Source organism: Rhinopithecus roxellana, chromosome 18, assembly GCF_007565055.1.
Source record: "Rhinopithecus roxellana isolate Shanxi Qingling chromosome 18, ASM756505v1, whole genome shotgun sequence".
NCBI classification, from domain to species: Eukaryota; Metazoa; Chordata; class Mammalia; order Primates; family Cercopithecidae; genus Rhinopithecus; species Rhinopithecus roxellana.
In genome coordinates, this window is record NC_044566.1 from 94,664,106 (window position 1) to 94,689,730 (window position 25,625).

General features: G+C 51.6%; 2 protein-coding genes across 2 annotated transcripts in view; one reads left to right on the forward strand and one right to left on the reverse strand.

Annotated features, from left to right (window-relative positions):
- STK24 (serine/threonine kinase 24) overlaps positions 1 to 6,197 on the forward strand; it is a 139,290-nt gene extending 133,093 nt beyond the window's left edge. The window contains exon 11 of the mRNA XM_030922253.1: positions 2,892 to 6,197. Coding sequence (XP_030778113.1) covers positions 2,892 to 2,913 — 22 coding nt within the window. The 3' untranslated portion in view covers positions 2,914 to 6,197. The remainder of the gene's footprint in view (positions 1 to 2,891) is intronic.
- Positions 1 to 25,625, reverse strand: part of FARP1 (FERM, ARH/RhoGEF and pleckstrin domain protein 1) — a 283,330-nt gene that overhangs the window by 2,326 nt on the left and 255,379 nt on the right. Inside the window, 10 exon segments of the mRNA XM_030922251.1 lie at positions 804 to 955; positions 1,392 to 1,499; positions 6,784 to 6,950; positions 7,400 to 7,512; positions 7,594 to 7,676; positions 8,437 to 8,526; positions 8,753 to 8,821; positions 12,219 to 12,349; positions 16,728 to 16,965; positions 23,794 to 23,872. Of these exon segments, the coding sequence (XP_030778111.1) occupies positions 804 to 955; positions 1,392 to 1,499; positions 6,784 to 6,950; positions 7,400 to 7,512; positions 7,594 to 7,676; positions 8,437 to 8,526; positions 8,753 to 8,821; positions 12,219 to 12,349; positions 16,728 to 16,965; positions 23,794 to 23,872 (1,230 nt within the window).

Here is a 25,625-nt window from a genome sequence, read left to right on the forward strand (position 1 = left end):
TTTGGATATCACAGGAGTTTTAAACTCTGGTTTTAAAGCATTGTGCTATTTCCATAGAATTTACCGGGAAGTGCGCATAATTGGCCCCGCTGCTTTAAAAATCCCTGGGAGTTCAGCATCAGTGAGGGATCAAACTGCTGTTCTGTCCCACAATGTGGCCAGCAGTCCCTGAATTGGGGACTGCCCTGTCTGGTCTGCAGCCTGAGGACCTCCCTCCCTCCAGCGGGTGGCTCAGAATAGCCTTAGGTCTGACTCTATTTCGCTTTCATTTATTTCTTGGTTAAATGAAGTCTGTGGTCCCTGGGTCCCATTACACCATGCAGGCAGTCTCACTAATAACCCTGAAGCGTTTTTCCTTCCTCATACCTCATACGGTCCTTTGACCTGAAACAGCATTTCTGCCATAACCCTGGCAGGAGCAGCGTGACTAGTACTGCTGCAGCCACAGACTGCGAAGTCCGAGGTGCAGTTTGGATTTTGTCATGAAAGGCTTCCACTGGGCCTGGGTGGGTAAAGCTGGGCCTCTGAGGCTGGTGTAGCGGCACCCACTGGGGCTTAGCTTCATAGTCCCGTACACACACATCAGAGATCTCCAAGCAAGATGTCTAGGGCCTCAGCCAACGCTGTGCAGGGTAAGGGCCCAGGGAAGTCGGGACCCCACTTTCTGCCATGACAACAGAATCGCCTGCTGGTGTCAGACAGTGGGACCCCAGGTCTAAACACTGCAGTTGGCAGGGAAGTGTGGGGCCATCTCACTCGCTGACTTGGGAGCAGAGCCCTGTGCCTGGGAAGGGGGCAGCTACCTTTCAAACGTGTACTCGCTTTCCGCCCTGAAGTAGTAGACGTGGGACTTGAAGTGCAGCTTGAACACGTAGTCTTTGTGGATGTTCTCGGACTCGGAGGGGATGGTGAGCGAGTAGCCGAGCAGAGGCAGGCTGGCGAGGGGATGATTGTCCTGGAAAGGGGAAACAAAATGGCTTTTCGGGGGCAGCTTCTGCTGCTGGGCCTGGCTGCTGCCCCACATCGGGCAGGGACTCCGGGAGCCCAGACAGCGCCACCCTCAGGCGTGGGCCTGGAAGGGATCATGGGAGCCAGTGTTGGCCTGGACATGACGGCCCAGGTGGCAAGTCCCCAGCAGGACTGAGCTGTGGATAAAGCCAACCCCTGTCCCTTGTCCCGCCAGAAGATAGGTGGCCCTTCCTAGGGCGGAAGTGGTCCTTCAGTGGATATCAGCCTTTCCCAGAGCTGAGGGCCTCAGGTGGACGGGGGCCCCCCGCCAGCATCCCTGTCATCCCTGTGACACCTGGCTGGAGCTCAAGAGGCCTGAGTCCTTCCAGAGGAGGGCGGCCCCCTCACCTCATGCTGCCACCCACCCTGTGTGTGGCACTTACCTGGTGTGACTTGTAGAAGAACAGGCAGAAGTTTGTGAACACCACCCACAGCTTCTGCCACCCATTGCTGTTTTTGAATTTCCTCAGCAGGTTCCCAGACAACTGATTCTGAAAGGCAAGGAGGCCTGTGAGAAGCACGGTGGGCACCTGCCCCAGTTGGGTGCGGAGAGCAGCTCCCCCTGCACCAGGGCCCTGGGCTAGGGCATGTCCACGACTGAAGGATGAGGCCTCGCTGCTCCCCAGTGTGTGGGGAGACTTGGCAGGTCCCGGGACCCTGATCTCATCACTTCCCCTTGTCATTGGCTGTGGGGCATCTTGGGGGCCGTGTCCCCCCAAAAGACACGCTGAGGTCCTGACCACCAGTACCTTAGAATGCAGGCTTATTTGGAAATAGGCTTGTTGCAGGGTAACTAGTGAAGATGAGATCACACTGGGGTAGGGTGGGCCCTAAATCCAACGGGAGTGGTGTCCTGAGGAGAAGAGACACGTGGCGGGGAGGGAGTGGGCCCTGTGACACCGAGGCAGAAATGGGGGTGCAGGACCCCACATGCCGCCAGCAGGTGGAAGCTGAAAAGAGGCAACGATCCGTCTCAAGCTCGGAGCAGCAGCACTCATTTTGAGGTGCCGGGCACCCTGCACAGGAAGTGGGGCCTGGGGTGCTGGTGCGCGGCTCACACATGCCCTCTAGTGGCCCAGGAGGCAGCTGCAACCCTGCCCACCTCCAGGCTCCCAGCTGGCCCAGCCCCTGGAGCATTGTTAGGATGCACTGCAGCCTAGCTGGGGGCAGGGACAGGCACCTGTGTCCATGCTACCCCCAAACAACCCTCAGCAGGCCTGACACACTGGTGGCTCATTTGGTCGCCTTGCAAGTGACATCACCAGCAGATACTCAAAGCAGTTGCACCACCTTGTAAAGGCACTTAATGCCACTGAATTGCTCATGTAAAAATAGTTGGCTAATATTGTGGTATAGCTATTTTACCACACACACACACACACACACACACACAAAAACGGACTTCTGAGTCTGCCTCATTCCACGTCTCTGGGTGCCCCTGTCACTAAGCTTCTGTGCTGGGATCAAACAGTCTGGTGTCCCTACCCTCCAGTTGCTCAGGGTCCAGTGGGAGAGATGGACACCGACAGTGGGTCCATGAGGGGCTGCAGGATGTGGAGGCCCCCTCTGTTGGCGGAATGAGAGGGACCCTGCAGATGGGGAAAAAGGGGGTTCCAGGCCAGGCAGGCAGCCCCAGCCCTCCATCCTCCTCCCTCAATGGCAGAAGGGAACAAGAAAATGCAAGGCTCCAGGTTCCCAGAAGGTCCTGGTGGCGCCTGGGCTGGGCTGATGCCTGTGTGGCATCTTGGGCCACGCACCGTGGGGCAAGGAGAGTGGCACACTCCCCTTTCGTATTTTCATACTGAATCACAATTTTCACAGCCAGCCCACACTGGGGTTCACACATGTCACCCATCACAGTCTGGGTCCATTTGTTTCCACAGCAACTTCCTTAGAGCTCTCTAGCTTCTGCCTGGCCATTCTGGTAGCCTCTGGAAACATCATCAATAGGCACATCCAGCGGCCCTTGCTCCCCGGCACCCAGCGGACGAGCCTCCTGCCGCCCCGCATTGGGTCCATCCTGGCCTCCAGCATGTTACAGGCCCTGCATGCCGCGACTCTCCTGTCCTGCACTCGGGAGGCCGAGGCCATGCTGGTGGCTCTCAGACCTGTCTCCATTCACTGCCTTCATGAGAGGTTCAACATCCTTGTCCAGAACGAGACCAGCCTGCCCTGTCTCCTCGTGGCCCTCCACTGGGGCCTTTGCTTCTCTCCCTTCTTGGCCCTCATCCCCTCGGACCCTGCTGTGGGTTGAATGCACCCCCCAACAAGACAAGCTCAAATTCAAACCGATGGTGGCCTCATATGGACACAGGGTCTCTGCAGATGCAATCGAGGTCAGGTCACTAGGATGAGCCCTAAGCCTAACGTGAGCCATGTCCTTAGAAGAGGACATTTGAGCACAGATGCAGGGAGGACAGTTGGTGACATGGCAGACCGGAGCCCTGCGACATGGGTAGAGCCAGGGACCCCCGAGGAGAGAACTGCCGCAGCCACCAGACGCTGTCAGAGGCGGGGCCATTGTCCCTCAAGGCCCCCTGAAGGAACCCACCTGCCAGCAGCTTGATTTTGGACTTCGGGTTTCTGGCACTGTTAGAGATGTTTCTGTGGCCTCACCCAGTCTAAGGGTGCTGTGGGATGCCACGGGGAACAAGTATAACCCCCGTGCCCGCCACTCCCTGGCCTCAGTGCCCCTTCCCTCCTCCCAGTCCTGTCTGCACTCCGTCTGCTGAAGAACTGCCCTGCTGTCCCCCGTCTCGCCACTCCAGCCTTACAAGACAACTTGCATTGCTTTGCTTCTGGCCCTTCACTGGCTCTAGTGCCCACGGGCTGGGCAGCCCTCTGGCCATCCCAACATCTGACCCTCCCGTGGGAGCCCCCAGACCTGCTGGCTTGCCCACAACTTTTAGCAGAGGCCATTGAGTCCACACTGTCCCCAGATACGCCCCTTCCTCACGTGTGCCTGCATGAGTCAGATGGGAGCGGAACTGGAAGAGAGGCTGGTTACAGGACTGTGGAGAGGAGGCTGTCAAGTCAGGAGGAGATGGAGCTGCTTCGTCCTCTGTCATGCAGGGTGGAGGCCCTGGGGACGGCTCATCTGCGAGTCAGCGAGCATTTAGCGTCTGGCACGCGAGGGCCGCCTGCCACTGACACCAGATTGACGCCACACGCCTTGGGAGGGGGCTTTCTGGCAAGGATGGACATCTGCAAAGTGATAGAGCAGCCAGGTCCCTGACTGTACTGGGTGGTCACTGCCACCTTGAAACCCCACTGGCCGGTGGCTCACTCTCCTGCTCTGCTAGGGTCAGCAAACTTTTCCTCAAAAGGCAGACGGCAGATACTGCAGGCCAAGGGGCAAAACTGAAGACATTATTTACCAGCCATTAAAAAAATGGTAAACCCATTCCTTGTTCACAGGCTGTAAGCCATCAGGCTGGGGCTAGATCTGGCCGGGGGCCAGTCTGCCCCTGACCCAGTGCCGTGACCTGATCATGCACACGGAAGGCTGCGACCATGTAGATTTGTAACCCAAAAGAACTGGGCTGCAGGTGGCTCTGGCCACCTGGATCCCACTTGGGTATTTCCTGCCTTGTTGAACGGCCTGGGTTCCTCCAGGTATTTAAAAAGCTTTGAGGCCTATGACAAATAGGCCTTCAGAGTTGCACACATTGCTGAGGTCAGAATGAAGCAAGGTCAGGACAGTTCCTCCCCAACGGTGGTGCCACACATTGACTGGCTTCGTTTCAGACACACACCCACAGGTGAGAGCTGGTGGGCCTCTTTTCCCATGAGACTATCACGGGTTCTTCCCTGCTCCTCTGCCTGGGGCTCTCCTTTTCTGCTGTCATAATCCCCATGCCCTGGGAGAAGCTCAGACCCGCAAGCTTTGCGCAGGCCTGGTGGAGGTGTGAAGCTGGGGAAGAACGTTTAGCGCTCTTCACACTCGGGCTGTCAGGAGGCAGAAGGGCGGCCCGGGGAGGGAATATTCACACCTGCACACTCAGGGGAACCCTGTGGGACAAAGCCTTGTGTGTGGGGCCAGCTGGGCTGTGCCCATGGGGGAGCCAGGGCCTGCACCTCGGATGTGTCCCCTTGAGGATGTCTTCAGAAGCAGGCCTGGGCTTAGAAACACTGGCTTGTAGCAGGAAACTCAATAAAGGCAGGTCTGAGCAATGGGGAAGGTCGTTTCCAGGGAATAAATTCCAAGACTCCCTCGAGACCCTCCACGAAGCACTGCTGGCTCATCCCTGCTGCTGTTGGTTCCAAGAGCAGCAAACTCCTGTCCCGGCCATAGTCTCTTACGTGACACTGTTTGGACCAGGCCCGTGTGGGAACTGGACTTTCTGCATTTTAGAAGGTGAATCCTGCCTCTACTGCAGCAGCCCCGCTGAGGGCGCGGGGGCAGAGGCTCCGCAGTGAAACGTGGGCATTCACATAGAACACAATCACAATGATGGATGGCCTCGCCCCAGCTCAGGGCAGGGTCCACTGCCAGTGAGAGATGAAGAAAGCTTTCTTGTTTTAGACCTTCATGGGTCTGAAGTGTTCTGAAACACAGCTATGGGCCTGGACTGAAGAATGTTTAGGGAATGGGTGTTAGGAAAGGATTCATGATCTGGGAGAGACGCCATCTTCAAAGCCAGCTTTCAGGTGGTAGGATCAGAAAATAATACCCTGAAGTGAAAGGCTCAGAAGCCAGGCCTCCCTGAGCACCTCCTGCCTCGCCCCTTTCCTCCCCCAGGCAGGCCACAGAAACTAGAATTCCTCTTCCTTAAGGCGGGTCATTGAAACCAGAACCTCCCCTGGCCAAAGCCAGCCACAAAACCAAAAACGGTGACCCTAACGGTTCCCCACCGTTCTGTGTCAGAGCTGGCTATAAACTCACTCCCCGGCCCACCTTGTGTGAGAAGAGGGTCTAAGACGCCCACTGCGGAAAGGGTCCCACCCCACACCCAGCAGCAAGGAACCCTGCTCAGAGAGGCCAAGTGAACCCAGAGGGGCCCTGCTGGGCTCCTTTCACCCTCCGGCATTAGCTCTCAGCCTGTCCCATCAGCTCTACTCGGCCACCCGCTCTTCACCCAACCGAAGCGTACAAACGACTGTTCGCCAGACCCCTGAGTCTTCATTCTGAAGGCTCCCATGTCATGTCAAATGACGATGAAATAAACTGGTCATGCTTTTCCCTTGTTAGCCTGTCTTTTGTCACAGGAGTGTCTGCCATGACCCTCATGATGGGGAGGAGAGGGATCACCCCCTTTCTACCCCTCCACAGGGATGGCTCTCAGAGCCTGTGTCCCCTTCTCCCTGGGTTCTTTCAGGAACCAGGACACTGGCTTTGGCTGGCACCTGCTTGCCATCATGCAGACTCTCCTCCCGCCCATGCACCCGATTCCTGTGGGTGGTTCAGGATGTGACAGCCATGGAACTGTCCAGTAGCTGTGCCCTGGGCACCTGTGTTCTAGGCTAACTGCATGAGAGGCAAAAAAACAGGTGAAGAATGAGAGAAAATGATCTTATGGACGGCAACAGGGACTGATGAGCACCAAGAGACATGATTGCATTTGCGGGAGGTTGGCGCCCACTCCACGCCACCTACAGGATACCTCCAGCAGGCTCCAAAGGGGGTCCAGCGTTGATCCTTCCCTGCTTAGCCACCGTGGGTGGGTGGGGCCACCCATGGTGCCAGCCTCCCTCAAGGCCCTGGCCCAGAAGTTTGCCTGGGTTCTGCTTGGACCAGCACAAGCTGGGAACCAGAGCTGCCCTGCCCCCGCGTACCTCCACTGCGATGCTAAAGTCCACCATGGAGACGCTGGTGTTGCGGTGCCAGCACACGTGCACCATTGTGTTGCCACGGTGCGGGGCCTGGCGCTCCAGCGACGTGCGCGAGGCGCTCAGGTCATCCTCTGACTCCTGGTCAGCCGCGGTGGCTTCATCAGGGGACTCTACAGGATTGGGCAAAAGGCAGCACTTCTGATCTTTCCTCCCAGCACCCCTTCCTGATACCCTCTGAGGTGCTGGAAGGTTGGGGGCTCACAGCAGTCACACCCTGTGGTACCTAACCAGAATCTAATGAGGCCCCCACTGAAGGGGGACGGACCCTGGAGCCCGGCCCCTCCCGTGTGTGTGGAGTGCAGCCCTCCCTCTGGGTGTGGACAGCCTGGTGTTCTCTCCGTGTGACAAGGGTAAATGCTGCCCCAGAAAAGGAAACTTCCCAGCTCCCTCACGCTGTTTGCAGGTGTTTTAGGAAAAAGAACTGTCTTGCTCTTTGGCTTTAAACACAAATGTAGACCACAGATGTGAGGCCTACCCGATGGGGTGGCTTTAGATGCAAAAATGCCGTCCCTCCATGAACCAGACCCCAGCATGGGCAGGCTGCCCTGGCCACACTCACTGTTGTCAGGGGGGCTGCTGGCCAGGAACTCGGGGGCGGGGCTGCTGCTCTTCTCTGCCAGGTCAATGGCCATCTGGATGTCCTCAACCCACTTCTCCATCTCAGACCGAGAACTGGAGACAGAGACACGTCAGGTGTTCAGGCCACAGCACGTCAAAGGGTTGAAACAGGCAAGGGGCGGGCTCCCGAGTTACCTGGCGGCCACGATGATGGACTGCCGCTGGCCCCGGAGGGTCAGGCAGTGGGGCACCCCCCACTCGTCTTCGCTTTCCTCAATCTGTGGGCAAGAGAAGATAACGTCACTGTGAGGGACGTGATGCACTTCCAAACATCCATGAGCTGGCAGCCGGGCAACTCAGAAAAGGAGGGGTGCCACTGAGCCGGGCTCAGGAGACCCAGAGCCCTGCAGAGGGAGGAGGCACTCTGAGTTGGAAAAACCAAAATCGGAAAGGCGACAGGAAGATTGCAGCGCGCTGAATGTTTCTGGCAGAGCCCACAAACTTCCCTCTCTCCAACCCCGGAGGACAGCGTGGGCACCAGCCAGGGCCACATCCCAGGCCCAGGCGCCCTGTACACCTGCCTGCCAAGGGGGACAGGAGGCAACCCCAAGCCAACTCGGGGGAGGATGAGGCGGCCGGCCCAGCGCCAGGGAGGGGGCGCTGTCATTCTTGTGTGTGGCGAGGACTGTCGGGGCCCCTGGGGCCAGGCGCAGGCGGTGGGAGGCGAGTTCATGCCAGACGGCCTCATCGGCTTGCCCCTTCACTCGATTCTATAAGGAAGGGACCCGCACATCCCGTGTGCAGGAGAAGGAGCCGTATCCCCAGAGCCCCACTAGAGAAGCCCTAGAAGGCTCGATCTTTTAGGTTAAAGGGTTGCATGGTCTTCGATGGTCTTTGAGCCCAGGTCTCGTAACCAAGGTGACACTGGCCACCCTCTCCCTTCCTATCCAGTCTCTCCCTTCCCCTCCTCATCACCGGGTCAGCAGTGCCCGCGGCCCCCGAGGACAGGCCCTGGCCTCAGGCCTGCGCCGTACTCACCGTCATGCCATAGAGCGGGAGCTGCCCGTGGACTTTCAACTGATTGGAGGCCGTCAGCCCCCGGCTCGTGTACAGCAGGACGTCGTTGAACTAGAGGAACCAGAAGTGTGTGGAAGTGAGACCCCCTGTGGACAGCAGGCCTGCCCCCAGCCTTCACTGTCCTCATCAACTGTCCTCAACTGTGCCTTCACTGTCCTCAACAACTCGGGCCTGGGCACCTCTGGCTGCTCCTCCTCCACCCCAGGTCCCCCCCTTGGGGGCCTTGCTTGGCCAGGTGACACGATCCTTGTGAGGACGAACCTCTCTCTCCACTCACCAGGAAGAACATGCGCTGCTGGAGCCCCTTCCCCGAGAGCTTGCTGAGGCTGCCCAGGCGGATGAACTCCTGCAGGGGAGACAGACCGGAGGGCTGGCCGCGAGCACGCAGACCCCAAGGGCTGATGGCCAGTGTGCAGACCCTGAGGGTTGACTTTGTAGCCCCTGAGGGCTGTGAGTGTGCAGACCCCGAGGACGGACTGCGAGCGTGCAAACCTGCTGGCTTCCTCCCACCTGGGTCCCCTGCATGGTGGAAGTTACGGCACTCAGCTGCGATTCACTGCACACTTGCTCTGCCCCAGGTGCTGTGCTAAACCCTCTCTAGGGATCCCCTGTCTCCCTCCCAGGAAGGTACAGGGCGGTACCACCGTCAGCTGCCCCAACAAAGGATACTGACGGTCGGGTTCAAGAGTGCCGGGGCCTCTCTGAGGACCATATGCGTAACCCCAGGATCCCCAGGGCTCCCCACGGTGAGGGAGATTAGAAGGACCCCAAGCAGTTCTCAAAGAAGGAGGCTATAAAAAGTGGCAGGAAGGGACCCTTGAGGACGGAGAGGCCACATGGGAGCACTGTGGCTGAAGGAAGCTTCTCCATGATTTAAAACCCTGCTTCTCAATGAGCAGGAACTGCATCGAGGATAAAGGAGTGAGAGGCAGATGTGTCCAAGGCACCTCTGCATCCCGAGTGACATCCTCCCCAGGCTGTACACTCTTGAGGGCATGGATTGCAGGGGTGCAAGCACTTGAAAAACAAACAAATGATCATTTTTCAATTGTGGTGGAATCCGCGAAACACGGAGCCTGCGTGGCCTTCGCGCATTTACAAGGTAGCCCCATCATCACCACCATGGACTTCCAGAACGTGCTCCCTCAGGGGTCTGCCGTCCCACCTTCCCATTCTGCCCTGGGTTGACTCGAAACAATGAGTGGATGTGAGGCAGGCTGATGAGCGAAAGAATCGGGGGATCATCTGAACTTAGGAAGGAACACCCAATTCCATCTTCACCTTTACTAATACAATGGCCTCCTCTCTGGAGCACACGGGATGTGCCTGGCATGTCCTAAGTATGGAGTCCTAAGAAGGGAACAAGGAGCCAGGCTGGTGGGACCAAGAGAAAGCAAAAAGACAAAGCAGAGAAGCTATACAGGTCTGCCTTTCTTCATGGTCCAGGACACAGCCCTCCTGCACAGATAATTCACCATCTTCCTGCACCCAGCTATCACCAGACCCTTGCTGATAGAAAAACGCAAGTGAGTTCGCTGCAGCCGTGGCGTTATCATACTGCACAAAGCCCTTGCTGGCACACAGCACAGACACCATCTGATGAAAGTCCCCAGCAAGCCTTTGTCTCCTTGCAGTCACTTCCTCTCTTGTTGTTGCTTTCTGGCAATATATTTTCCTACTTCTCTAATAAGCCTGCCTTTATCTATAACCGTCTTAGTAAATGCTTCTTACCACCTGCACTGCCAGCCTCAGATAGTCACTGATCACCTGCGACACTGAGTGATTACAGGAGCTCCAGACGTGAGCCTGCACCTTCAATATCATTATTCCCATGTTTCAGATAAGGAGACTGAGGGGCAAATGATTAAGAAACTTGCTCACGATCACCTGGTCAGCCAGTGTGTGACAGAGCAAAATGCTTTCCATTGTGCTGTGGAATGTAATTAATGCCACTAAACTACGTGTACGTTTCATCTCTTCAATTAAATGTAGGTAGGGAAAAGGAAGATAATTCATATGTATTGTGTCATTTTCACATAGCACATCTCATTTGATCTTAATGACCTGTGAAGGAGAGGCTATGGTCTCCATGTTCCATGGTCCCCTGCCGCCCCGGGTTCTGGTAGAGCGAGACTTTGAACCCAGGGCCGCCTCCTCCAATCCAAGGCTCTCTCCATTGCAGTGGAAAGTATTTCCTCAAAATAAGGAATTCTTTATCAGTGGTCTCTTCACCGTGTAGCATGATATGCTAAGTATTTTACACCTTTCAAAGCTGAGAGAAAATTACATCGATTCAGCAGGGCTTTCTGAGGGTTCTGTGTGGATGGGTAAATAAGGTCATTATGTGCCAAGGCCCGGCAGGATCTTCTCACCAGCAGAGCTGAGGCAATCCCAGCTCTAATTTCTGCCAGTGCTTAACCGCATCGCTCTTTTTTTTTTTTTTTTTTTGTGAGGCGGAGTCTCGCTCTGTCACCCAGGCTGGAGTGCAGTGGCCGGATCTCGGCTCACTGCAAACTCCGCCTCCCGGGTTCACGCCATTCTCCTGCCTCAGCCTCCCGAGTAGCTGGGACTACAGGTGCCCACCACCTCGTCCGGCTAGTTTTTTGTACTTTTTAGTAGAGACGGGGTTTCACTGTGTTAGCCAGGATGGTTTTGATCTCCTGACCTCGTGATCCACCCGTTTCGGCCTCCCAAAGTGCTGGGATTACAGGCTTGAGCCACCGCGCCCGGCCCGCTCTTCTGACAATCTCTCACAACGTGGCTTCTGGTCAGTTTTGTAATGAGGCTTCCTGACAGAAATGCTCCAGTACACGGAGAGCTTCCCTCCCCTGCCCTGAGTTACAGATATAAAGTTTCCAGGGCAGCTGCCTGTCGGAAAAGACTAAAAGTCCCTGAGATGCTGGATCCTGGCCTGCAGGGTCAGGCAGGCCCGCAGCAGATCAGAGCAGCTACAGTGAGTTGTCTCTTGACCTGGGTGACGTAGGGTTTGAAATGGGAGTGCCACAGGGTAAAGATCCCAGAGAGAGATTTGATGAGATGTAGCAACTGAATAATATGTTTGATTCCTGGGTGGTGATGGCTTCCTAGGAAGGGAAGTGGAGAAGGCAGGCTTTGTTCCTGTCCTCCACATTGGCACTGGCCTGGAAGGAGTGTGTGTAGGAAGCCATGTTCGGTGGCAAAGACCTGTGTCTCAGGCAGGGGCTGGGGAGGGGAAGGCGACAGTGTCAGTGAACTTGCATCTCTCCTGGAACTGCTTTCCAGCTAAGATTTGGTATTTTAATTTTGAACTGAAATTAAATTATATATAGAAGATTGAGTTTTAAAAAAACACTTCATACCTGCATGGGAATTCCTAGCATAATTTAATGCACTAACTTTCTGGCTTTATTACTATTTACCTAATTCTTTTTTTTTTAATTTTCCATTTTCATTTATGCACATTTAAAAAAAATGAAATAAGCAATCTGAAATCTTCTGTGGGATATGGTAGGGAAAAGGTAAAGAAGCGAATCACCCTGTAAAGAGAAAAACAGAACACGAGGTCAGAGGATTGCTCTATCTCCTCCGAACGTGATGATGCCGAACTAACGACACCGCCGTGTTTTTCCAGTTGTCTCCCAGGCGGATGGAAAGAGGACATTTTGCCTTGCAAGTGTCTCTATTCAAAAGGTTCAAACGTAAGTCCCTCCGATGCCTCCTTTCTGCTCCCCCCTGCAGTGCATTGTGAGGCCACTGCTGCTTACCCTTCCTGGGACCACAAGATTGTCAATGCCAATCAAATCTTTCTTGAGTTCGTGCAGCTTCTGGAAATTCTCCATCTTGATCATCGTACCGTGGAGCTGTGCCACCATCTCCGTGATCTCTGCCAAAGCAGCTGTGAAGGAAAGACACACAGTCTGCAGCGGGAAAGGCAGGCAGGGGTCTTCCCCTAGCAGCTGTCAGCTCAACGCTGCAGGGAAATCACTCCAGTCCTTGCATAGTATTCAAAGGTATCTTTTGAGCGAAAACAGTGTTATTTCTCTATAACAAAAATTGATAGTGCATTTTCTGAATTTATTTGCTTCACTTTAGCATCTTGAAACTGTAAGTGACCCGTGCATGGACTACGTGGTGTACTGCTGTCCTTCAATGAGACGGACTTGTTGGCTTAGAGGGGAAAGACACGGGGGAAGAAGACTGCCTTGAATTTTGTCCCTGGGTAGAGACTTTTCTTTTCCCTCCTGTTACTCGGAAAGAACAAGGCACAGTGAGCACAAAGAGGCCATAGAAAAATCTGGAGCAAAGTCAGCATCTCTTTGAGAGGAGGTGTAATTGATATTGTGAAGTGTCAGTATCACTCCAGGTAACTAACATTCCACCACACCCCAGTTCTGCCTTGTGTAGAAATTACACTGTTTGTCAAGATGGTTGCGAAGAATTGCTGCAGAATTTGAATTTTTTTATTATTATTTGTTTGAGACAGAGTTTTGCTCTTGTTGCCTAGGCTGGAGTGCAATGGCACAATCTCAGCTCACTGCAAACTCTGCCTCCCAGGTTCAAGTGATTGTCCTGCCTCAGCCTCCCAAGTAGCTGGGATTACAGGTGCATACCACCACGCCCGGCTAATTTTGTATTTTTAGTAGAGAAAAGGTTTCACCATGTTGGTTAGGCTGGTCTCGAACTCCTGACCTCAGGCGATCGACATGCCTTGGCCTCCCAAAGTGCTGCAATTACAGGCACGAGCCACCGCATCAGGCCTTTATTTTTTAATAGAGGCATAGCTCCCCTATACTGGTGGGCATCCTGTATTTAAAAGGAGCTAGTGCCTGATTAATACAAGCTTGGGTGGCACGCAAGTCCCCAGCGGCTGACAAGCTTGGGTACTTTGGTCAAGAAAAGCGAGAAATACTTGTTGACTGAACTTCAGGCTTCAGAACACTAAATACCTCTTTGACCACTTCCCCCAGCATTTCCGTGTTGGAAGGGAAGCATTTAGTTTTCTTGTTTTTTCCCCCAAGGATGCAAGTTAAATTCTCCCAGGCTCATCAGAGAATGCGGTCTCAGCCATAGTGACAAATCCCAGGCCTCGCTTGATCTTAAGATATTACCACCCAGTTTGGTCCAATAAACATTTACTTGGCACCCAGTGCTCAGTGGCAAGGCTGGGGGGGAGTGACGGGGTTCTTAGAGGAAAATGATGGAATGATGGCACCCTGGCCCCCAGTGCTCATGGGCAGGGGTGTGCTGGGAACAGCCCTTGGCACTCAGTATCCCTCCAGCTCTGGAAATCTAGGCTCCTACAGTGCTGCCACCTCATGCTTTAAGCTAGCTAGCACTTTCTTCCTCAATCCTCAAGGATAGCCTATCTCCATTGGGTACTGTTTAGAGAAATAGCAGAATGAAACTGGTGAGTCCACCAAGGACAGTGCCTGCAAAACCACACTGCTCTCACCCCCATGGGCGCTAGATCTGAGCAGTCCTCAGAGCCAGGAGAGGCCCTGGGTCCTTTCCTCCAGGCTCGGCCAACACACAGGCAATGCCAGTGTGACAGGACAAGGCGGACAGGAGGTCAGCTTAACATCAGGTGCCAGGCACAAGCTGAGGCTTAAAGGACGAGAGAGAGCTGGCCAGGAAAGGCCAAGGAGGTGGTGGCCAGGAGTCTAAGCAGAAGGAACGGAATGCGCCAAGGTGTGGAGGCAAGAGGCAGCATGGTTTTTGTTTTTAGAGACTGGGTCTAGGTTTGTCGCCTGGGCTGTGGTGCGATCATAGCTCACTGCAGCCTCCAACTCCTGGGCTCAAGCGATCCTCCCACCTCAGCCTCCTGAGTAGCTGGTACTATAGGTGCATGCTCGTAATTTTAAAATTTTTTTGTAGAGACGGGCTCTCACTATGTTGCCCAGGCTGCTCTTGAACTCCCAGCCTCCAATGATCCTCCTGTCTTGGCCTCCCAAAGTGCTGGGATTACAGGTGTGAGCCACCACCCTTGGCCAGCATGGTTTGTTTTAAAGAGAGATGGTCAACAACAAACCATGTCAGGAGGCACTTGTGTTCCCCTTCTGTGAACTGTCACTGTCTTAATTACTTTGTCGTCTACATATTGCGTTGCCTTTTTTAACAACTAATTTGTAGGAGTCTGCCATATATTCTAGATATTAACAATGATTTTTCTAGAATAAGCCTAATATCACTGTTTTCCTCCTTAAAACGCTTCCTGTTCAGCTTCTGCTGTTAGGTTACGGGTTTGCAGGATCCAGGGGGTGCAGTGGGATGTGGCTCCTGCTTTCTGTTGCAGCCTCACTTTGTGGCTCTCCCTGTGCCCTGCACGCTTTTGACAATGTTCCGGTCTCTGTCCCCTCTGAACCTGAGCTGGTGGTGTTTCTAACTCTATTCTCCACACCCTGCCTTCACCCAGGAAAACTCCTATTTACATTTTAGCTCTGAACTTAGACACCATTTCCCTTTGAGATTCCCCCAACACCCGCCAATGCCCCGGCTCCAACTGCACCGTCCACTTGTCTCTCATGGTCCTAGTGCAGGGTCGCCACTGCCCAGGTACCTGCCTGCAGACCCTCCAGCAGGTCCTGTGAGGTCAGGGGCCACACTGTTCCTTCTCCCTCACACGCCCAGTAGAGGTTTATCCCTCACCCCCTTCCCACCCTTTCCCCACAAGTCCCCAAAGTCCATTGTATCATTCCTATGGCTTTGCATTCTCATAGCTTAGCTCCCATTTATGAGTGAGAACATATGATGTTTGGTTAATACACGTCCCTTATAAAAGTGTATTAACCAAATACAGCTGGGGTGTGAGAGCTGGCCAGGCCAGGTCACGAAGACTTTCAATTTTAGCCTGAGGCAGTCAGCTGTCACCCAGGTTTTAAGCAAAAATATAAGAAGATGGATTTTTAAAAAGATGACACGTTTGGCCAAAGAATTGGGTGTTTCTGACATTTCAGGCAAGAGATAAGGACCTTGACCTCCTAGTGGGTGTGCAGATTCGGGCCACCTGTGCGACAGCCACCTACGCAGGGCCAACTCCGCATGCTTAAAGGCTAGGTCAGGAAGTGCAGACACTCACAGACCACACGTGACACCAGACAGAACGACTTCCGTTCAGAAGAGCATGAGTGGCCCTGGGGGAAAAGCAGGGTCTGGAATGGGGGTCTGACTTCTGAGTGACCCTGCAAGTCCCTTCCCCTGAGTCTCAGCGTCCCTATTTGTAAAATGGGATAATGCAATTGATCTAAAGGGGTCATTAAAGGAGTAACGGTGTGAGCATTAGCACAGTATCAGGTACACGGTACCTGGCCTGGGGCTGAGCAAGTGTAAGCGGGTAGGACTGTCCATGAGATAGAAGGGCAGGACGGTTGTGACCATGGGTTCTAGGTTTAGGTTCCAAATCATTTCCCTCCCAGCTGGGTGACTGGGCAGGTTCCTTAACCTCTCTAGTCTCGGTAGTCCCCATATGTAAGACGAACTCACCTGTGCCTGAGGCTTGGGAAGAGTTAATACAGGAGAGGTGCCTCTTATGGCGTCAGGCACATTACAAACGCCCGGCAGCAATGAGCAACAGGATTTGTTACAAGCTATGTTCTGTGGCCATGGTAGAGGGATGAGTTTCAACCATGTGTAGAAGCAAGCTTCCTGGGTGAGGGCTAACTGTAAGCGGAGCTTCTCTAGGGATATTTGCACAAAACCACCCGGGGACGAAAGGAGAAAACGCACACAAAAGGGAAAGGAAGAAAGGGGTCATGATGATCATTAGCATCTTCTTTACCGTCAAGGTGTGGCTGGGCATGGTGGCTCACGCCTGTAATCCCAGCACTCTGGGAGGTCAAGGTGGGTGGATCATGAGGTCAGGAGTTCGAGACCAGCCTGACCAATATGATGAAACCCCGTCTCTACTAAAAATACAAAAATTAGCCAGGCGTGGCAGCCCGCGCCTGTAATCTCAGTTGCTCCAGAGGCTGAGGCAGGAGAATCGCTTGAACCCGGGAGGTGGAGGTTGCAGTGAGCCGAGACTGCGCCATTGCACTCCAGCCTGGGCAACAGAGCGAGACTCCATCGCAAAAAAAAGAAAAGAAAGAAAAGAAAATCAAGATGTAACCAAACACCAGATCAGGAATAAAAAGCAGCGCCTGCCCTGATGAAAAGCTGGGACCCAGCATCGGCTGGTCTCTCTCCCCGGGAGGCCTCTCCCTGGCTGGGCTCAGTCTGGGAGCACTCGGTCTGAACCGTGACATGGGCACCAGGTGGCACAGGCTCCCGGCACTCACCTCGGCAATCCCTGAAGTCGGCGTGGCTCGGCGGGTGGTGTTTGCAGAGCCGCTCCAGGACCTGCTTGTAGTGCATGAGCCGGTGCAGTGGCCGCAGGAGGAAGGTGTTGAGTGGTAGGTAACACACTTTCTGCAGCTCGAAGTCTCTGCAGAAGTTCTCCAGCCGCCGGGAGCTCTTGATCCCGTTCTCCAGGGCCTCCAAGGCCTCGCTGTGCTTCCACAGGTGAGCCGCCAGGTGCTTGGGGGGCAACAGAGGAAGAGGGGCCTGTTCAGCTGACCGGGATACACCTGTGTTCCACCCAGTTTCACCTGGGAAAATGAAGCGCACCTGCGCTCTCTTTAGTTCCTGGATTTGTTTAATTTCCTTAAATTTCACATTGTTCATAGTTCACTCTTTGGTATTTCACTTAAGTTCTCAGGATGAAATAAAAAGGCCTATTAAGGTACTGAGCAGTTTAAAAATACACATGGATCATAAAATATATGAGCTGTATGTAGATAGAACATCAAAGGTATAAATGTTCTTTTAAAATGGAGCCTGGAAAAACTGGGGAGAAATATATGAACAGGAGCTCCTTAAGGGGGGCTGTGGTTTTCTTCTAAATGTCATCAGATAACAACCCGGGGTCCATCAATAAGCATTAGTTTTAAAACCATATTCCTGCTTCCCTCGCCCCATTTGCTCAGACAGTAACTAAGCAGCTATGTGAGCCCCTCCTCTGCTAGGTCAGGGAGACGGATGAGAGTCAGAAAGCGCCCTCACTCTCCCGGAGTCATGGTGGGGATGGAGACAGAGTAAGCGTTTGGATGACAGAGCATTAAAGGAGGAATGAATGCACCTAGGTGGGAGGGAGGAATTCCAAGGCAAGGACACTGCCAGGCAGATAGGGGGAGAGCAGGGAACAGGGGACACGGCGGGACACAAAAGCCGAGGTTGCTTTCTTCAAGTCTCATTTGATAATCACCTCCTAGAGTGGGCTTGCTCTCTGTGTGCTGGTAACTCCCAAATCTAAATTTTTATTTTTTGCAGCAGGGTCTTGCTCTGTTGCCCAAGCTGGAGTGCAGTGGCACAGTCTCAGTTCACTGCAGCCTCAAACTCCTGGGCTCAAGGGATCCTCTTGCCTCAGCCTTGGGCAGCTGGGACTACATAGGCTTGAGCCACCATGCCCAGCTAATTAAAAAAAAAAAAAAAAAATATATATATATCTATATCTATATATGTATATATATCTATATCTATATCTATATATGTATATATCTATATCTATATCTATATATGTATATATATGTATATCTATATATCTGTATATATATGTATATCTATATATATGTATATCTATATATATATGTATATCTATATATATGTATATATATCTATATATATGTATATATATCTGTATATATATATGTATATATATCTGTATATATATATGTATATATATTTAGAGAGACAGGGTCTCACTATGTTGCCCAGGCTGCTGGTCTCAAACTCCTGGCCTCAAGTGATCCTCCCACCTTGGCCTCCCAAAGTGCTGGGAGTACAGGCATGAGGCACCACGCCCGGCCCAAAATCTAGATTTTTCTATCATGTATGTGGGTGTATATTTGTATACATGTCTGTCTATACATATAAAAGACATAAAATGATGAAAGTTTTTTGTAATTGACTTGTTTTTATAGAAAAGCCTATGGTAGTATCTGGCACAGGCGAGTAGCCCAAGTCAGAGAGGAAAACACAGAACCAGACCTAGATTTCTCATCCAGGCTATGGCCCAACCTCAGTGGCTTCTCCACACCCATGCCCCGGAAAGAGCTGGAAACATAGGCCGTCCAGACACCCACTTCCTCCTGCCTCACCTGGGGCCCCCATGTTTTTTCTCTAACTTCAGAATGGGTACCACCACCAACCAGGTACTCAGGACATTAAAACCTGGGGCATACTCCACATTCTTTCCTTGTCTGAACCCATCCCCAAGTCCTATCAATTTGTCCTCCAGAAAATGTGGGACCTGCTCTTGTCTTCTTTCCCATGGTCACTGTTCTCATTCCGGTCTGGCATCGTCCACTGCTGCGTGGTCTCCAGCCCCTTCCACTTCACTGTGAGTTGAGCCCCCTAAATGAACTTTCCACAATGCCACTCAACAGACTCCTCTTAGGCCGGAATCCCTCTGACCTCTCTGGTACTGATGCTTGCCACTCACCCTGAGCCACCCACTGACCACCTTGCACTCAAATGCACCACGCTCTTGCACCCAGAGCCTCTGTCCACAATGCCCGCTGCTGAGGACCCCCCATCCCTCAGGGTTACTCCAGGGCCTGCCCTGCTCTGTGCTCCTGCATCCTCCTGCACTCACTGCTGTGCCTGTCCACATCATCCTCTAACACTCACTGCTGTGCCTGTCCACATCATCCTCCTGCACTCACTGCTGTGTCTGTCCACATCATCCTCCTGCACTCACTGCTGTGTCTGTCCACATCATCCTCCTGCACTCACTGCTGTGTCTGTCCACATCAGCCCTTATCACACAGCCTCCCTGCTGGGTTGATTTCATGACTTTCTATTTTGACATAGACATTCATAGGAAGTTGCAAAGAAACATACAGGGAGGGACTGTGCACCCCTCACCCAGCCTCCCTCAATGGTGACATCCTGCAAAACTACAGTACAATATCAACACCAGGAAATTGACATTGGTACAGCCCACAGAGCTTATTCAGATTGCACCAGTTATACACGCTCGTGTGTGTGCATGCATGTGCGTGCATGTGTGTGTCGCTCTGTGCAATGCTATCACACCTGTGGTCCCCTATTTGATTTTGAGAGAGGGCATCATCACGTTGTAACATCCTGGCAAGTTGTCACATCCTTGGGGCCTGCCATATGCAGTGGGTGTCCAAAGGTCTTCCCTGTACATACTAAAGAGCAAACGAAGCAATGCACACACCCAGGCGAAGGCAGGGGTCTTGAGAGAACACATGAGTTAGCGGTGGCCGGAAGGCAGGGTAGAAGGTGAAGGGTTGGGAGCAGGGTCTGGAAAGATGGCCTAGGACTAGAATAGAGGCTTTCTTCATTAGGTTTAGAGTTTGGACTGCATTCTCCAAACCACAGAGAACCAGGAGGGCTTTGCGCAGTCAGTTTTGTGTTGTATAAACAGCGACTCCAGCCATCATATAAGTAGTGTGTTGGGAGGCTGGGTCGGTGGGAGGTGACTCATTGGGAAGCTGGCCCGGTCGCCTAGCAGGAAGAAAACAGAGAGCCAGGAGGAGCAAAGTGGTAGAAGTGTGAGAAGGAGGTACAGGTGGTAGAAGCTTGGAGAGACAGGCGATACAGGAAGGAATGAAGGTCCCCACTTGCAAAGCAGGTAAAGGTCAGGATGAAAGGCCCTTTCTTTGCATTGATTTCCAAGTGCTTTTGTGTGTCTGGATGGATGTGTGCAGGTGGACGTTCACAGCGTGGGCTGGAGATCCTGATTTGGGTGTCTCTGATTCTCTGGAGGTGGTTAAAGACCCCGGACTACCCTCCCTTGGTCGTGTGACCTCACTCCTGTGTGCAGAGGCTGGGAAGAGCCGATCAGGCTGAGACTGATGACAGCAGGTGAGTGCACAGGTCGGGGGTGGGAGTGGAGTGGGAAAGACACTACAGGCTCGAGAACACTCTAAGCATTTGGACAACAGTGCTGGCCTGGGCTTCTCACATTTCTGGAAACTTCGGCTGTGCCCCCCCATGCTTTATAGAAATTCTTTAAAACAATAAAAACAGCAATTTTAAAAAACCACAACTAACTTCTCAAAAAGGCTGCCAGTGGCTCTTACAGCCTCTCCATCTATTTTTATTTTGCTTGCACAGAGCTCCATGCTATAAACGCTCATGGCATCAGCACACTCCTGAGATGCCAGCACAGCAGAGGAAGCTGGCTGAATGCAGAAATGCCAGCTCCCCAGACCGAGGAGAAATAATGCCAGGAGCGGAAATCAGGTGAATTTTTAGGTGGTCTTCTGCGCTGGGTTAGCGGAGGGGAAGGTGGGATGTCAGCCTCTGCGGGAAAGCAGCGGTGGGAGTTGGCACACAACCTGGAGAAGCCATGAAGGACACTTGCTGAACGGCGCCACGCTGGGGACTGTCCCCGCAGGTAGGGAAGAGCCTGGCAACTCTGCTGCTGTCCCCAAAGGCCCACACCAGAGTCCAAGCCTCCTTGAAGAGGGCGCCCCCCTGGGGAGCTGTGATCTCAGATTGAGGAACACGGGGAGAAAAGCTGAGAAACCAGAACAGCGCGAGAAAAAGTACAGAGCATGTGAAAAGAGGGAAAAGATGGAAGAGAACAACAGAAACAGCATCATGTTACACAAGAGAGGAAAAAGGACGTTTCTGAGAAGCGAATGAAGCTGGTCTGCAGGGACTACATCCTGTCTGATCCCAGCTATGTGACATCTGAAAGGCAAAACTATGGAGATGGTAAAAGATCAGTGGTTGCCAGGGATTTGGGGGCATCTAAGGGGGATGAATAAGTGGAGCCCAGAGGAGTTTTAGGGCAGGGAAACTGTTCTGTGGATCCCTGTCATTATAATTTGTCAACACCTACAGAATGTACACCACCGAGAGAGCCCTAATGGTCAACCTTGTCAATATTGGTTCATCAGTTTCCACAAGTGCACCAAGCCAGTGCAAAAGGCTAATAGCTGGGGAACTTGTGTGTTTGGGGGTGGAGCGAAGAATATGAGAACTCTGTACTTTCTGCTCAAGTTTTCTATAAAGCTAAAATTGCTTTGAAAGATAAAATACATTAACTTCAGAAACTCCCATGGAAAGTGGAAAAGATGTCTGTTATCCTTCTGTCTGAATGTTATGCCTCAGCCGTAGCTCATGCCATTCAAAATACTGTGGCTGTGGAACATCTTAGGGAATTCTTGCTTTTCTTTTTTGCATAGGATTCTGCAACCCTGATCACTCCCACGGCCTCTCTCTGGTACTGCCCCAAATTGCAAAGGGTTGCTGTTTGAACACAGTGAAAAAACAAACAATACCTCAGGATTCAGTCAGTGTTATTGTGGTCTTTGTTAAGAGAAAGAGATTGACAGGAAATCTCTTGAGTGGCATTTGATCCTATCTTTTCTGTGCCACCCCCCGACCCTCCTCCCCTTGTCTCTCTCTCATGAGATTCATCTTTGTTTATTTATTGTTTATTTTTGAGATAGGGTCTTGCTCTGTTGCCCAGGCTCGAGTGCAGTGGTGCGATCATGGCTCACTGCAGCCTCAACCTGCTGGGTTCAAGTGATCCTCTCCCCTCAGCCCCCTGAGTAGCTGGAACTACAGGCACTTACCATCACTCCTGGCCAATGTTTTTTATTTTTCGTAGAGACAAAGTCTTGGCATGTTGTCTAGGCTGGTCTCAAACTTGTGGGCTCAAGCAATCCTCCCACCTTAGCCTCCCAAATTGCTAGGATCACAGGCATGAGCCACCACACCCGGCTGAGATATATTATTTTAGTGGGAAAAACTAAACACCAACCCACTTAGCTAGGTTCATGGGAGTTAAGACAAACCCTAACGGTAATTTCATTCTATGAGTGTCCTGTGTATAGTAGGTGCTCAGTTAGCACTGGGTGGATGGACGGGTGGATGGATGGACTAAAATGGGGGCAGTATGAGCACCTTCTTTAGGGGACTGCTAGCTTCTCGGGGCAGTTGCTAGTTTTTAAGGTTGTCATACAGGCTCTGGGCAGTTGAGATTCAGGAAGATTGCTTTAAAATGTGAGTACAGGTGTATTCAAAAGACATGCTGTGTGAATTAAAACATTGTATGTTAAAAGAATTGTTAATGGAGTCAAATGAAAACAAAAAAAGGAAAATTTCTGATATAAGAGATGGGGCAGATTTTTTGAATGTGGTAGAGTATTAGTTTAATGTTTATTGACTTCTTTGGATATACTTTCACTTTTATGTCATTCATTGTAGATATCGCTGGATGATTGAAAACATATTTGCGACCAGGCATGATGGCTCATGCCTATAATCCCAGCACTTTGGGAGGCTGAGGTGGGTGGATCACCCGAGGTCAGGAGTTTGAGACCAGCCTGGCTAACATGAAGAAACCCTGTCTCTACTAAAAACACAAAAATTAGCTGGGTGTGGTGGCACGCACTTGTAGTCCCAGCTACTCGGGAAGCTGAGGCAGGAGAATCGCTTGAACCTGGGAGGCGGAGGCTGCAGTGAGCTGAGATCGTGCCATTGCACTCCAGCCTGGGCGACAAGAGTGAAACTCCATCTCAAAAACAACAACAACAACAAAACCAACCAACCAAAAAAAACCAAAAAACAAAAAACAAAAAAACCATATTTGCCTCGTACACTGATTTAAAGTCAGAGAATTTACTGAAACACCTACATAGCTCTGAATCTAACATTTGTGTCATGGTTATTAAGAAACCAAAACAACTGGCTGAAAATGAAATGTTCAGACAATGTTTGTCTACGCCTTCTTTTTTTTTTTTTTGAGGTTTTGAATCATCCATTCCCAGAAAACACTTGTTGTTTTGGGTACAATGCAAAACTTTCCAAACAAAACACCTACTAAAAATGCTTTCACTAAAGTGATTGGATTTTCATTCATGCTTTGAAATAAAAGTATCTAGAAAGGCTGGAGAAGGGTTTGCCAAACAGCCATCTTCCTGTTGTGCCTTAGATTAGACCAGGGGTGTCCGATCTTTTGGCTTCCTGGGACCACATTGGAAGAAGAATAACTGTCTTAGGTCACACATAAAATGCACTAACACTAATGATAGCTGATGAGCTAAACAAAACAAAACAAAACAAAACAAAACAAAAAAACCCAAAAATCACCAAAAAAAAAATATCATAATGTTTTAAGAGTTTATGAATTTGTTTTGGGCCACATTCAAAGGCGTCCTGGGCTGTACGCGGCTGGTCGGCGGTGGGTTGGACAAGCTTGGTGTAGACAGTCAAATCAGGAGATGCACACTGATGGAAATGGCTTATGGCCTACAACCACAGCAGCCCCGCGCGATTTTCCTCGGTGAACTTGCTCCACCCAAATCTCAACCAGCTCACCTTCATGCCCTGAATGTTCTTCAGCATGACATCGCCGATTCTTTGGTAATCTCTGATTTGGGCATTTGAGCGGCCTTCCCTGAGAGCAAAAGCAAAGGGTTGGAAATGCAAAGCGTTAGTAGTGACATGACCAGAAGAGGCCCAGCCCTGGGTTACAAGTATCAGCCTACTGCTTTCTTTCCAATCACCCCTCCCCGGACATCTCCTGGACCTCTCCTGAACTTCTTATGGAGTCACGGAATGTTACCGTTGGAGGGAGACTTGGAAATTACCCCACTCATCCTGCAGAGAATTCCACTTACGCTTTGAAAGAGACAAGAGAGAACCAATTTCCGATCCTTTTAATTTGGTGTAATTATTTTACTCTACCCATCTGCACACTGGAGTTTGATTTTATATTAATTTTTTTCCATCCATACTTGGGTGATTTTAGCATCATTAGGTCAGCACAGAGATCATTTGCAGTAAGTGGCTTGTAAACAGATTCTATCCTAGAGATGGGTACTGCTAGACACCTGCAGGAAGCAAGACTCAGCCCCAAAGCAAGGTTTCTGCTTCTAAGAGCGCTTGTCTGAAGCAGACCAATAGCTGTCCATAGCCCTTGGGAAGAGAAATGCATAATTGAGAAAGGACAGGAGATGGTACCTGAAGGTGGGAGTGACGCAAATGCCATAGAATGGGGTAGGGTGGGTGGCCCAGGAAGAGACAGGCATGGAGGGGAGGGCCATGGTCCCCCAGACACGTTGGGTGCTAGACAGCAAAGCTGTGGGCACTTTCAGTGAGGTTTGGGGTACACATACACCTTTCCAATGGCTCACTGATCAACGCAGAGAGAAATATAAAAACATGGATGGTAGCGAGTATTTATTAAGTACTGTCCATGCACCGGACACCGTGCATAGTTAATTATAGGCATGAGCCCTTTTAGTCCTCATAGAAACCCTCTGCGGCAGGTACCACTATCACCCTCATTTTACAGTGAAGGAGGCAGAAGCATAAAGCAACGATGAACGTGTCTGGTGTCTGTTATCACGAGGTGTGAACTCACACAGGAGCCAGCTCTAGCTTCCCAGGCCACACACCTAACCGTTATGCCAGTGCATAGCTCCTGACTTCCCCATCAGTGAGAAAGGAATTTCCCAGAGACAATTAAAACATGGCTTTCAACAATCAACCTGGCAATTATCTTTAAACCAACTGTCTAGGAAAACCAGAAGCCAACTTACATGAAAGGAACGAATTAAAAACAACAACAACAAAAACCCGGCACTAGGCTTCTAATAGGAAGTGAGAGATCCTCAAAGTGGAAAAAAATAGCTGGCAACCGAAGTCAGGAGAGACCCAGGATCTACATATACCTTATGCTGGTTAATATCGAGTGTCAACTTGATTGGATTGAAGGATGTAAAGTATTGATCCTGGGTGTATCTGTGAGGGTGCTGCCAAAGGAGATTAACATTTGAGTCAGTGGAGTGGGAAAGGCAGACCCACCCTCAATCTGGGTGGGCACCACCTGATCAGGTGCCAGCGTGGCCAGAATAAAAGTAGGCAGAAGAATGTGGAAAGACTAGACGGGCCTAGCCGCCCAGCCTACATCTTTCTGCCATGCTGGATGCTTCCTGCCCTCGAACATCAGACTCCAAGTACTTCAGCTTTGGGACTTGGACTGGCTTCCTTGCTCCTCAGCCTGCAGATGGCCTACTGTGGGACCTCACCTTCTGAACGTGTGAGTCAATACTCCTTCATAAACTCCCCTTTATATATACATCTATCCTATTAGTTGTGTCCCTCTGGAGAACCCTGACTAATACACACCCCACAGATGTGGTAGC